The 14,265-nt window shown below is 36.0% G+C and overlaps 1 protein-coding gene across 2 annotated transcripts in view; it reads left to right on the forward strand.

Moving 5' to 3' along the window:
* Nucleotides 1-9,705, forward strand: part of TIPARP (TCDD inducible poly(ADP-ribose) polymerase) — a 32,429-nt gene extending 22,724 nt beyond the window's left edge. The window contains exons 5-6 of one of the 2 annotated variants that reach the window (XM_023515674.1): nt 6,857-7,135; nt 7,758-8,209. In XM_023515674.1, coding sequence (XP_023371442.1) covers nt 6,857-7,135; nt 7,758-8,205 — 727 coding nt within the window. In that variant the 3' untranslated portion in view covers nt 8,206-8,209. Of the gene's footprint in view, nt 1-6,856; nt 7,136-7,757 lie in introns of both variants that reach the window. The other variant, XM_012807832.2, reaches the window with a different exon arrangement.
* Nucleotides 9,706-14,265: the final 4,560 nt, after the last annotated feature.

Below are 14,265 nucleotides of genomic sequence, written 5' to 3' on the forward strand. Positions count from 1 at the left end.
GAAAAATAGTTTCTTAATAAAAGGTTAAGTCTCAGCCTTAACCCTTCTGAATTGTTGTTTTGCTGAGCTCTTCCATTTTTTTCCCAAGACGCATTTCTTTTTTCCCTTTCCAAAGAACCACTGACACATGTTTATAGCTATGCATACCAAAAGGTGGGGCACATTACCATTAGAGTTAGTATCTCTAGGGAAATTATTATATTCTGTAGTCAGATATATCATTTTTAGAGCCTAATATTGAAAATATTAGGTTTACTTGGTTTAATGAACTTGGGAAGTCTAGAATCCTGGTTGGTCTCTTCTGTTTTGAGGTGAAGATACTGTTCTTATTTGCCTACTACTTTTATATTCACTTTTTATCTTAAGCCCAAACCTGTGTTTTCCCAAGTCATTATAACAGAATCTTCATGATTCTAATTCTAAAATAGCAAAGAGGACACGAAAAACAAAATACAAATAAAAATCTATGAAATAATCAGTATCCAAAAGAAATGTGTAGTAAGGCCAATTTTCGAAATATTTCTTGGCTTGGCGTGGGTTAAGGGTGTGTTTTCTTCTAAGTCCAAATGTTAATGTAAAAAAAAGAACTACCTTATAGAACTTTTTTTAAAATTAGAACTAAATAAAAATAAAATAAAATAAAATTAGAACTAATAAAAATACCATTTCTGTGATTTTTACTAGCCCAGCTGGAGATAGCGTCATCTACTAGTTAGGAGTATATTATCCTCCTGGTGAAACAGAACTCATTAGTGAGACCAGCAACTTGGCATATTGAGCCAGTCTAGCAAGATGTAGTTTCTGTGTGAGGGTAAGAATGCTCATTTGAGTGCTGTATTGTTGGGAAAGCGCAAATGAGTGGTGAAAATCAATTTGTGTCAAGCCAAGACAAGTATGAAGTACCCCCTCCTCTTGTTTTTCTTTTAAAATTTAGGTTTGTTTTTAAAAGTGGGACTCTTTTTTTAAAAAGTTATCAGTAGTACTGGATTTAATGCCACAATATAGCTTTATACTATATAGGCCTACCTTGTTTTGATTCAATTGACAGATACTGCATTTTTTACAAATTTGAGGGTTTGTGGCAACTCTACTGGGAGCAAGTTTGTGAGCACTATTTTTTCTACAGCATGTGCTTACCTTGTGTGATTCTCAAAATATCTCAAAACTTTTTCATTGTTATATCTGCTATAGTGATCTGTGATCAATGAATTTTGTTGCTACTATAATTGTTTTGCAATGCCACAAGGCTAATATAGGATGGGGAAGTTAATAAATACTGTGTGTGTTCTGACTAGTTCACCAACTGGCCATTTCCCTTTCTCCTCCTCCTTGGGCCTCTGTGTTCTCGAAGACACAACGAAATTGAAATTACGCCAATTAATAACCTACAATAACCTCAAGAGTGTTCATATGAAAGGAAGAGTCACACATCACTCATTTTAATGAAAAAAGCTAAAAATGATAAGGCTTAGTGAAGAGGACATGTTGAAAGTAGAACTGGGCCTCAAGATAGATCTCTTGTACCAAACATTTAGCCAGGTTGTAAATGCAAAGGAACAGTTCTTGAGGGAAATTAAAAGTACCACTCTAGTGAACACACAAATAATAAGAAAATAAAGTAGTCTATTGCAGCTATAAAGTTTGAGTGGCCTGGACAGAAGATTAAGCCAGCCACAGTATTGCCTTAAGCCACAGCCTAACCCAGAACAAGGCCCTAACTCTCTTCAATTCTCTGAAAGCTGAGAGAGATAAGGAAGCTGTAGAAGAAAAGTTTGAAGTTAGCAGAAATAGGTTCGTGAGATTTAAGAAATCACGTCCATAACAAAGTACAAGGGGAAGCAGAAGATGCAAGCTGCAGCAAGTTATCCAGAAAAATCCAAGATAACTGATGAAAGGGGCTACACTAAAAAACTGATTTTCAGTGTAGTTGAAACAGCCTTCTATTGGAAGATGCTGTGTAGGACCTTTATAGCTAGAGAGAAGTCAGTGGCTTCAAAGGACAGGCTTACTCTCTCATTAGAGACTAATGCAGCTGGTGACTTTTAAGTTGAGGCCAGTGTTCATTTACCATTCCCAAATTCTAGGACCCTTAAATTATGCTAAATCTATTCTGTCCATGTTGTAATAAATAGAATAAATGGAATCCTGGATGACAGCAGATCTGTTTACAGCACAAGATACTGAATATTTTAAGCTTGTTGAGAACTTAATGCTCAGAAAAATTCCTTTCATAGTATTACTGCTTATTGACAATGCACCTGGTCACCAAGGAACTCTTGGTATAGCTATGCAAGGAGATTTTTTTTTTCATACCCACTTTCACAACATCCATTCTGCTATCCATGGATCAAGGAATCATTTTGATTTTCAAGTCTTTTTATTTAATAAATATATTTCATAATGCTATAGCTGCTATACATAGTCCCCTGATGGATTTGGGCAAAATTAATTGAAAATCTGGGAAGGATTCATCATCCTAGATGCCTTGAGAGCATTGTGATTCATGGGAGAAGGTCAGAAAATCCACATTAACAGGAGTTTAGAGAAAGCTGATTCCAAGTCTCCTAGATGACTTTGAGGGGTTTAAGACTTGAGTGGAAGAAATAACTGCAGATATGGTGGAAATAGCAAACTAGAATTAGAAATGGAGCCTGAAGATGTGATCAAAGTGCTATAACCTCATGATAAAACTTGAACAGATGAGGAGTTGCTTCTTAAGGATGAGCCAAGGAAGTGGTTTCTTGAGATGGAATCTGCTCCTCTTAAAGATGATGTTGCTGTGAACATTGTTGAAATGACAAGGGGTTTAGAATATTACATAAACTTAACTGATAACATAGCAGCAGGGTTTGAGAGATTGACTCCAAGTTTGAAGGAATTCCTATTGTGGGGAAAATGTTATCCAATAGCACCCCATGCTACAGAGAAGTCTTTTGTGAAAGAAAGTCAGTCAATGTGGCAAACTTCCCTATTGCCTTATTTTAAGAAATTGCCACAGCCATCCCAACCTTCAGCAACCACCACCCTGATAGTCAGCAGCCATTAACACGCACAGGCACAACCCTCCACCAGCAAAAAGATTACAACTTGATGAAGGCTCAGATGATGGTTAGCATTTTTTAGCAATAAAATATTTTTAATTAAAGTATGAATATTGATTTTTTTTAAGACATAATGCTATTGCAACTTAAAGTATAGTATAGTGTAAACAACTTTCGTGTTCACTGGAAAACCAAAAAATTTGCGTGACTTGGCTTTTTGTGATATTTGCTTTATTGCAGTGGTCTGGAACTGAACCTGTAATATCTAAGAGGTATACCTTATTATGATAGAGGCTTACAGGCTTACAAGCAAACAAAAATACTCTACTTACTCTTTTCTTTTTTTCTTTTAAATTTTTCTGGATTTTTGTAGATGCAGGAGCTTTCTGTGTGTTACCTAAGCTAATCTTAAAACTCTTAGCCTCAAGTGATCCTCCTCCCTCAGCTTCCCAAAGTGCTGGAATTATAGGCATGAGCCACCACACCCAACCCCTTTCTCTTTTTAAAATTTTCTATTTTAGTCTTATCTGGAACTAATAATGAGATATAAAGTAAGAAGTCAACAAATCAAAGAGATTAGGGAGATACTTCAGTTAGAAAGAGGAGAGAAACATCCTGTTCACTAGGGCAGAAGGGATAAATGCAGTGATCCCGTTTACCCTAGAGACTGGGGTTGAAGGATGCTCAGACAGGCGTAGTAAGGAGAAAGAGGAAGGGAATTGGTTTGAAAAAGCAGATTTCCGCTTGGCGCCTGTAGCATAGTGGTTACAGCACCAGCCATATGCACTGAGGCTGGCAGGTTTTTGAACCCAGCCTAGGCCAGCTAGACAGCAACGACAGCTGCAACAACAACAACAATAACAAAAAAGCCAGGCGTTGTAGCAGGCACTTATAGTTCCAGCTACTGGGAGACTAAGGCAAGAGAGTCACTTAAGCCCAAGAGTTTGAGGTTGCTGTGAGCTGTGACGTCATGCCACTCTACTGAGGGTGACATAGTAAGACTCTGTCTCCAAAAAAAACACATTTCATAAGTAGATTCCCTAAAACATGACCTTAGCCAGGGAGAAAGTTTTGTTTTTAAGTGTTACTAAATGCAGAGGGTCAAAGAAAAACATAAGTGTCATGAAGCCCATAATTCTTAGGGAATCAGATGTCCAAGAATTGGGAGTGCTAGGATAGAAGTCAGAACTTCCTGAACATCAAACTGTTTCTAAAAAGGTTTTCCCTGCTTTTTAATGGAACTGATAAAAAGGAGCTTACTCTTTAATTTTCAAATACTTGAGCTGAGGTTGAATAATCCATTTTTCAAGATCCTTGAGTACAATTACTTTTGTACCTTTCAACTTTGCCTCTCTAAAGAAGGCTGGTACAGCACTGTGAAACATGCCATTTGTCATTGGAATAGCCATGAGCTGAGTATAAACTCAGCATTCTCAGAAAATAAAGGCACATTTATAACTGTACTTAAAACATATATATATATGTATATAAAAAAAGCCATGGCAACTAGAATAAAGTTCGTCACACAGAAGTGTATATGCGTTTTTATGTTTTAGTCCGGTTAGGATGCTGGCTTGTTAAGGTCAACATCTATGAGTAGGAATGGATGCTAACTGTATAGAATGGATAAGATTTACTTACTAAGCTCATTTTCAAGCACATGTTAGTAAATAACAAACCTCCATCCCCTGCTGAAAAGGAAATATGTTAGAAGCTTTCATTTTATGTAAGCTAGTTCTTAGGCAGGAGTCATATCAGGAATGAAAGGAGCAGAATCTTAATCTGTTGTCAGTTCCAGGTTTTCATATAGGGTGAGGCAGTATAGGTGAGGCAGAACCTGTTTGGGGTAGAGAGAGGAGAATCTTAGTTTCCTTCCTCAACCCAGGAGACTTTGTTTGTAACTTCAATCCCTGATAATAATGGAGGGTTGGGACTTAGATAAAGGGAAGAGCTAAAAGTAAAGAACTTACATTCTCCACTTTCCTACCATTCCTTGAGAATAGCGCTGGCTTTTTAAGGAATAGTAGACTTTTGAGAATTTGAGTAAAGCAGTGGGGACTGTCTTTAGAAAAATGTACCAGTAAAAAAATGTACCATTGGACCAGAAAAATGCACCAGTGCTAAGGTTCCAAAGGAACCTGTCAAGAACTCTGAGAAAATGCTCCAGAGGACAAGAACCTATTGTGCCTTCTGTCACAAAGGTTAGAGAAACCAGTACCACTTTGAGTCTGCCCCTGAACTTAAAAGCACCTGGGAAATTTAGTAAGCCCTAGATGCACCCATCCAGGACTCTGAGTCTCATAAAAGGCCTTTGAGGCCCATTATATTGAAGGCACAGCCACTTGAAGGAGGTGGGGTGAGAGAAAGCAATTGCTCTTCCATAGCTTTTTAGCTTCTTAGGAAGCTATCTGAGAGTAAAAAGACTATAGTATTATTGTTGGAGGAGGAGAGAGAGGTGGGAGACTTGGTGAACATGGTTCGAATCCTGGTATCCCATCTATCACTTTCTAACCTTTTTTTTTTTTAAAGCATACATTGTAAAATATACAGAAATGCAAAGGGTATGAGATTAGAAGCTTACCTAGATGGGCATGTATTTAAATGTTATCTCTGATCTTTGCTAGCTGTGCTAGGGAAAATCACTTAAGTCTGTCTGAACTTCAGTTTCTTTATTGGAAAGTGGGGATAACCAAGCCATCTTACAGGGTTCTTGTGACAATTAGTGATACCGTGTGTAACATGCCTAGCCCATAATAGGTGTCTGGTATTAGGTGGCTATGATTAGGATGGAGGTGATGGTAAGCTAGGATCTTTGAAGATGAGATGCATGTTCACACACAGTTAGAACCGCTGTGTCACAAAGCTCTTTCGAAAATTTCAGTTTCCTGATCTCTTTTGGCAGACATTATTATTACTTCCTTGTGACTACTATGTGCCGATGAGTGTTATAGTACCTTGGCACTAAAACTGGGTCTTAGGGTCAGGATTTCCTTATTCTCTGCCTCTTCCCTTTTTCTCCATTTTGAAAATGGCCAAGAAATATAATTTAAATATAAACATTTAACCAGACAGGAATAAGTAACCTACCAAAGCAGCTGCCTATTTAAATTAATCCTTCATTACAAACCTGAATTTAAAGGCTCAAGGACATGAATTCTGACTTCTAGAGTTTATAGTAATTAGCTCCATTTTGAACATACCCAAAACTGTAAAAATTGAATAGTATCAGTGGTTTTGTTACTGAAATGTGATCTTGGAAAATGAAGCAAATGTCAGATATTTGTCAGCTTTTAATGCCTGCTTCATGTTTTATTTTTATACAGAAATTAAAATAAACTTTTTTATTTTTCTCCCCATAAGCTCCCTTCTTGCCAGCTGCCCTACTTTGCCTCCCATAGCACATAGCCTTTTAAAGATATCTTTTCTGCTTGGTGTCAGTAAAGATAGGAGAGAAAACTTATAAATTATTATTTCTCCCTTGAACAAAGTTTCTTTAACTATATATGTAAAAAATGGAATCTAGGATTTAAAAGTAGAGATATTTATGAATTTGCTCTTGCCTGTTTGCCTTGCAGCAGTACATTCCAGAGCTTTCTCCAGGAAGGAGGCCAGGAGAAAGCTAATAATAGGTTATCTATGTACAGACTATGTTTGCTCTAAGACTTTTTTTCTTAAGTAGCATTTTTCATTTTTTAAACAAGCATTTAAGCTATACAAATTATAATACTAGACACTGTTCTATAGAGCACTATAATAACATGAAAGGTATTTATTTCTGAGTGTTTTGTGTTGATATTCCTCCTTCTCTGTTTTAGGACACTTGGTGGAATTCCCACACAGGCTCCTTCATCCCTTGAAACAACTTCATCATCACAAATCATCTGCCCAGATGGGGTCACCTCAGCAAACTTTTACCCTGAAACTTGGATTTATATGCATCCATCTCAGGACTTCATCCAAGTGCCTGTTTCTGCAGATGACAAAAGTTATCGCATCATTTATAATCTTTTTCATAAGACTGTACCAGAGTTTAAATATAGAATTTTGCAAATATTGAGAGTCCAAAACCAGTTTCTTTGGGAGAAATATAAAAGGTGAGTCAGTGTTGTAAAAAGCTCTAGAGCTTTCTTAATGTAGCTAATACCAGTTGGGGAATATAATTATAAGCACTTGCATAGAATTCAATAGGTTCATATTTTTCATATATTACTTCACATGTAATACTCATAATAGACCTATGAATAGGATAATTCTAGTATTTTACAAAGAGAAAACTCAGGTGCAGAAAAGTTACTTGTTTGCTATAGGTCATGCAACTAAAGTTACAAGATACGGTGCTAGAAACTGAACTCAGGCAGTCTAGCACCAGAGCCCTTGCTCTCAATCACTCTACTTACTATGCTGCCTCTCAGGTCAACAAACTAACGTAGTATACACTGAATACTTGCAGATTGGAGGAATTAGACTAGGAAGGCATCCTGAGGAAGAAAAGACATGAGAACTAGATTTAAAATGAAAGAGAAAGCAAGCAAATAATTGATGATAAAGAAAAGGCTTTTCTGCAGTGGAAAAGATACATTTAAACTTTTAATGTGATCTTTGGCATTTTGCCCTTGGTAGTTACTTTAATATTTCCTTCCATTGAAACCATAAAGAAAAGTTTATGACTATATCATGCCTATTATATTGATCCATATTTTCTACTCTTTGCATTAGGAAAAAAGAATATATGAACAGGAAAATGTTGGGCCGTGACAGAATAATAAATGAAAGACATTTATTTCATGGAACATCCCAGGATGTAGTAGATGGAATCTGCAAGCACAACTTTGACCCTCGAGTCTGTGGAAAGCATGCCACAATGTTTGGACAAGGCAGTTATTTTGCAAAGAAGGCAAGCTACTCTCATAACTTTTCTAAGAAGTCCTCCAAAGGAGTCCATTTCATGTTTCTGGCCAAAGTGCTGACTGGCAGATACACAATGGGCAGTCATGGCATGAGAAGGCCCCCTCCAGTCAATCCTGGTAGTGTTACCAGTGACCTGTATGACTCTTGTGTGGATAATTTCTTTGAGCCTCAGATTTTTGTCATTTTTAATGATGACCAGAGTTACCCTTATTTTGTTATTCAATATGAAGAAGTCAGTAACACTGTTTCCATTTGAAAAATCTTGGTACTGCTAAATTATTTGATATGAACTCAATCCAGCATTTGTAGCAGGTTTTGAATGGGTGGGCCTGGGTGGGGAACAGCATTGGACATTGATAGGGCACTTTTCAGACCCATTTTTTAAAGTGCTAAAAAGTGTACTTTTTTTTTTAAGAAAAATGCAAGTTTAAAAATGACCACTTATTCTTTATTTACTAATTATATTGTTAGTGTACTCAGTGTGAAAAAGATTACAGATTGCATACTCTTATCATTCACACTTGTACATATAGGCAGCAATGTTATTAGAAGCATTAAAAAAAGAACACCCAAACTGAACAGCCTAACTGATTAAATGTGGCTTGGGCCTGGTAGAAGTTTGGCCAGACAGAAAGGAGGCTATGAACAAAGTGAGAATTCTGTTTATTTACATTGATAAAACTGACTGGAACTGGTACTACCGTGCTTATTCCTTGTCCAAAGCATCACTGCTTTGGTGTAGTATAAGTTCATGAAATTCTGGTGGGTGGAAAGAAATTTATCAGCAGGATTGAAATTTATCACCCAAGTAGAGAATCTCAGTGACTTAGAGTTTGCCTGAGAATTCAGGGTTCTTTTAGAGGAAGTTTTTAAAAATGTAAAGAATGTAACACAGTCTTTTCCATTATCAGCTAATTTGGTTAAAGCCAGACTTGAGGATTTAGAAGTATTACTTTCTTTTGGGGGTTCCAGACCTATCCCATAACTGAGGGTTTTAGAGAAAGGAAGAACATCTACAGCTGGAGTGACAAAGTTTATTACTGTGCTTTGCACAAACTAGATTCTCACAAATGTTTGCTGGAATTATTGGTAGATGGTGACCCTACCTCTGTACATGCTTTGCCTGATGCAGGTGGGTTCCCTGACTATGTACCTTACTTACACTACTTACTTAATAGAAACACAAACTTGGAAGTTGTGCCACTGGCCCAGCTGGAGTAGGTGACTATGCTGTGCCTCAGTTCAGAGAGAAAGCAGCTAGATTACTTTTCCTTAAACAAAGCAAATACCTGGATTTACAAAAATGAAAGTGGTTGTTCAGGAAAGAATTCACCATGGAATTCCTTCAGATATCAAGCTCTCCTGGTATGTTTGTGGTTATTTCATTTACACAAAGCTTTTCAGGAACGTCTGTGTTGTTTAAAGCAAGATATATCTATACTGATGTCTCAGTGAATCAGTCCATTTTAGCACTTATCAGGGCTTCCACACAGTTATTTATTTTGCCCTAGTTGATCCTGTTGTTTGCTGCCATTGGCGTGAAGCAGCCATCTGTGGCTGTTACAGTTCTTTCATTCAATTACAACTTATAAACCAGTGATTCCCAATCTTTTTCAAGTTAAGATACCATACCATTGCTTATTTGATTTTATGAAACTTGTTCCTTTTTTCTCCCTAAAGAAAAAGAAAGCTTTATGACATATTTATTTTTTTAATAAAACTAAGCAAAAATAAAAGTTATGATAATACTTTAAAACTTTTGTTGTTGTTTTGGTTCCATTTAAGATAACAGAATTCAGCATATAGTTGATTATCTATAAATGCAGGCTGGTTGGTTGGATGAGTAAGATTGAACAAATCTGACTAGAACATGCAGCTTAAACTTTTGTACCCAGGAAATACACAGAAAGTACATTATCTAGCAGTCAACTTTAAGTCACACATCTTTTACTTTCCAGATAAGTATTTGGAGGGAATGGGCATTATTATACAGATTGAGTATCCCTAATCTGAGAATCCAAAATGTTCCAAAATCTGAGACTTTTTCAGCACCAACTTGATGCTCAAAGGACATGCTCATTACAGCATTTCAGATTTTTGAATTAGGGATACTCAGCTGTTAAGTATAATACAAATATTCCAAAATCTGAAAAAATCCAAAATCTGAATTTCTGGTCCCAATGCTTCTGGTAAGAGATAGTCAGCTTGGATCAGCAAATACACAGACACAGAGAAAAAATTTGAGCCAGTTGTCACAATTGTGAAGGAAATATAAATAGGAATTGTGAAGTCTTACCAGTAATCAAACACCTTAGATTTCAGCCAACTAAATGTCATCTCACTGGTATATATGAGCATGTCTAACAGTTCTTTGCCCCTAGTAATGATTTTTAAATCACTGTAATAGTATATTTTAACTAACCAATAACTATAGAGTCAGTCTAAAATTTGTAATAGTTCCATGGATTTAAAATATACTAAGAAATATTTAGTAACTTTCTTCCCCATTTCAGAAAGCTGGAACATTTAAACTGTGGTTAAGATTTCCAGACTCCTTGAAATATTTTAATATCATCCTACAGACAGGAAGTTTTCTGTATATGCAAAGTTTATATAAATACTAGATTCCATGGAATTAAGAATCAAATACTCAGTACCTTTGTTACAGACCTGTTTATTTTTACAACTAAATAATTGTTTACTAGAACAATCTCTAGTGCCTGAAATATTAAACTTTAAAGAAAAAATTTTATTATATAAGATTGGAAGATTTCTAAATTAAAAAGCTTGTATTCAGTATCCAATACTGTCATATTAAATCAGAGATTTTTTTTCTGTCCATTTAAGGAAAGTAAAATGACTACAAAATGTTTCTAGTTTTCCTTTATCAGAATCCAACAATCGAAATGCATTTTAGGAAATTCTTCACAGCACTCTAGGATCTAATCCTTACCATGTACCCACGTACGGTATTGCTGTTACTATGGAGTTTTGTTTTTTTTTTTTTAAGAAAATAACAATTTTTTCTGTTATAACTATAATCTTGGACAAATCTCTTAATCTTTCAGATGGTTAGTTTTCTCATCCTTGAAATATACTTTTTTAAAGACTACAAATAGGAATATTCCAACTTTGAAACCCTATAACAAAAATTTTTATAGAGTGCTATACAACTTACAACATTTACTTAAAAGCCATATACATTTTCCTTAAGAAAAAAAATAGTATTGTGTTTTTAAAAGTCTCATGTGTTTTATTAAGTACTCTTATTACAGATAAATTAAAGAAATGAAATTAAACAGTGCTTTTTACATTAACTTGCTCCCCTTACTCAAAAGCTATCATTGTAGAAAGCAAAACATGCTATTGAAAGGTTTCATTAGCATTAATTAGTCTTTTTTATTGCTTAACTCACTGCTTCCCATATCTTTTGGAAGACTTAACTTTTGTATTGAATTGTCAGCTAGTAGCTCTTTTGAAACTTTAATTTTATATTAATGGAATTGTTCATCAGAAGTGTTTTGTGGACACCTGCTAAATTCTTCAAGCTACAGGGAGTAGTTCCCAATTATTTTAAGTATGTCAGAATATCATGGACTTTCGTGATAGTACTTAATTGTGTTAAGTACCTACTCATTCACAAAATGCAGAATGACCAAAATTCAATGATTGTAAGTAAATTTGCATTACTCATCACTATCATATCTATATTCGATATGTAGGATATACTTAATCTACAGAGATGTGTTTGGTGCTCAAACAAAATAATGGATTCCTTATGATTTACATGTGCTTCTGGGGTTTGTAGTAGTCAGGGAACCACTGGGCTAGACTATCTCTATATTGAAGTTTAAATAATTTCCTTTTCTAACTAGGTGTATCTCCTTAATTATTATATCCAATCTTAAAATAGCTTTTTTTTTTTTGAGACAGAGCCTCAAGCTGAGCCCCTGGGTAGAGTGCCATGGCTTCACTGCTCACAGCAACCTCCAACTCCTGGGCTCAAGCGAGTCTCCTGCCTCCGCCTCCCAAGTAGCTGGGACCACAGGCGCCCACCACAACACCTGGCTATTTTTTGGTTGCAGCCATTATTGTTGTTTGGCGGGCCTGGGCTGGATTCGAACCTGCCACCTTAGGTGTATGTGGCTGGCATCTTAGCCACATGAGCCACAGGTGCCGAACCTTAAAATAGCTTTAATCAAGTCAGATAGCCAACAGGCTCTTGAACACTAGGCTTAGGCCTGTGTTCAAGAACCTCTAACCTTTGTAATGCTCATCAAGTCTTAGGTGCCAAATTGTCATTTGTTGGGCCTTGTGTTAGATGCATCAGAGCTACACTGTACAGCTGATTAAGGACTGCTTTGGACCAATTGAGTGACAAGTATACACTAATCAGATGCTTCTCAACTACAAGATACTGTAAGAAATTGATGCAGCCATCAATTTATAAATTGTTTGTGAACACCAGTGACAGATTTGGGCCATCAGCCCATACTTTCCTGACAAAGGTCTCACTTGAAAGTTACACATTTTATATTATCTTGGTCAAGGATTTAAGTCATAGTTTCTAAGCTGTCTATAATTAAAGGTTTAATTTAGAGGTAGCAACCATAAATCTAATTAGCACTGGGCTCAGCTAATTGATCTAATGTAATCAGACCCAGTGTTCATTCTAAGCTTTAGTTCCAATGACTTGTAAATGTAGCTGGATTTCTTATAAATGCTAATTTCTGCACATGTGACTATAGATTTATGACTACATTTTTCTAAAGTTAATAACGTTTGCAGGACTTGTAGGCATATGCAAGTCAGGGCTCCACAGAAGTGGGAATGCAGTGGTACCACGAATTATTACTCAAATTTGCGATTACTATTTTACTTATCAGAAGGCAATGTCTTGGTCACAGGCCCGCCTCTTTACACAATTTTAGTATATGGCTTGTGGACTAATTGAGATAAAGAGTGTAAAGCAGTTAGAATGGTGCCTGGCTCATGGTATAAAATCAAATTTTAGCCTATGGTAGCAATGGTAGCAGCAGCACCAGGAATAGGAAATAATGTGGTAGGCTGAATAATCACTCCTAAAGGTATTCTAATTCCAAGAACCTGTTTACATTAACTTATATGGCAAGAAAGACCTTATATTCTGATTAAGAATTCTGAGAAAGGAATATTATCTGGATTATCCTAGTGGACCACAAATAAGCATGAGGGTCCTTATAAAAAGGAAACAGAAAGATCAGAGACATTGAAAGATGTTAATATATAATATACTGGCTTCAAGATGGAGGTTGAGCCCATGAGCCAAGGAATGCAGGTGGCCTCTTAAAAACTAAGGAGAGGTAAGGAAACTTTCTCCTATAGAGCCTCCAGAAGGAGTGTACCCCTGCCTCTGTTTGATTTTGGGACTTTGAGCTCTGGAACTGTAGGAATAATTTTGTTATTTTAAGTCACTATACATTTGTGATAATTTATACTAATAAATTAATATCAATAAATTAATCCTTTATTTATTTGTATAGGTACCAACAAATCAAAGCAATTTATTGGTATTAGACAATACCAATAAATTAATACCAATAAATTCCTATTCCTTAGCAATAGGAAACTAATAAAAGTAAGAATAATAGTAATGAGATTAGAGAATTATCAGAAAACTGTTCCAATATAAATTAGTATAAATAGAGTCCTCTAAATGTGAAAGTTTTCCAGTGCTTTTGAAAATTTAAAAGGTTGGAATTTAAATTCCAAGGGAGTAAATTACCAATGGCTTTTCAAGACTGGTGTATCTACACACTAAAGACAAACTTCACTTATGGTTTCTTCAAAGGAGTATTTAATTACTGAGTAATGGCAAGCCACTATAGTTAGATAGACCAGCCCAATAGATCACGTGTGAAAGATTGGGGAGAGTAACAATCTATTTAGAAAAGCATTTAATGATTAGCTCCTAGAACCTAGGGAATTCATTCCTTTTAGAAAGGGCATTGTTCTCCGGGATATAAAGTAGCTTCCTTAAGCTTAGTAAACTACAGGGTTTTCTTCAGCCCTATGTTAAAGAATATTATCTTGTTAACATCTCAAATCTTATTAATAACTCCAGCCCTAAGCAGTTTCTTACTATTCATAATCGGGAACTTACTAGAAGACTTCCTTTGGAGCTTTGCTTTGAAGGATGGGACATCCTCTCAGCTTTGTGGTTTTTTGTTTTTTTTTTTTAAGAGACAGATTCTTACTATGTTGCCCTTGGTAGAGTGCGGTGGCATCAACAGCTCACAGTAACCTCCAACTCCTGGGCTGAGGCGATTCTCTTGCC

The sequence above is a fragment of the Otolemur garnettii genome, unplaced genomic scaffold (assembly GCF_000181295.1).
Source record: "Otolemur garnettii isolate 467f Iridium unplaced genomic scaffold, OtoGar3 scaffold00076, whole genome shotgun sequence".
NCBI classification, from domain to species: Eukaryota; Metazoa; Chordata; class Mammalia; order Primates; family Galagidae; genus Otolemur; species Otolemur garnettii.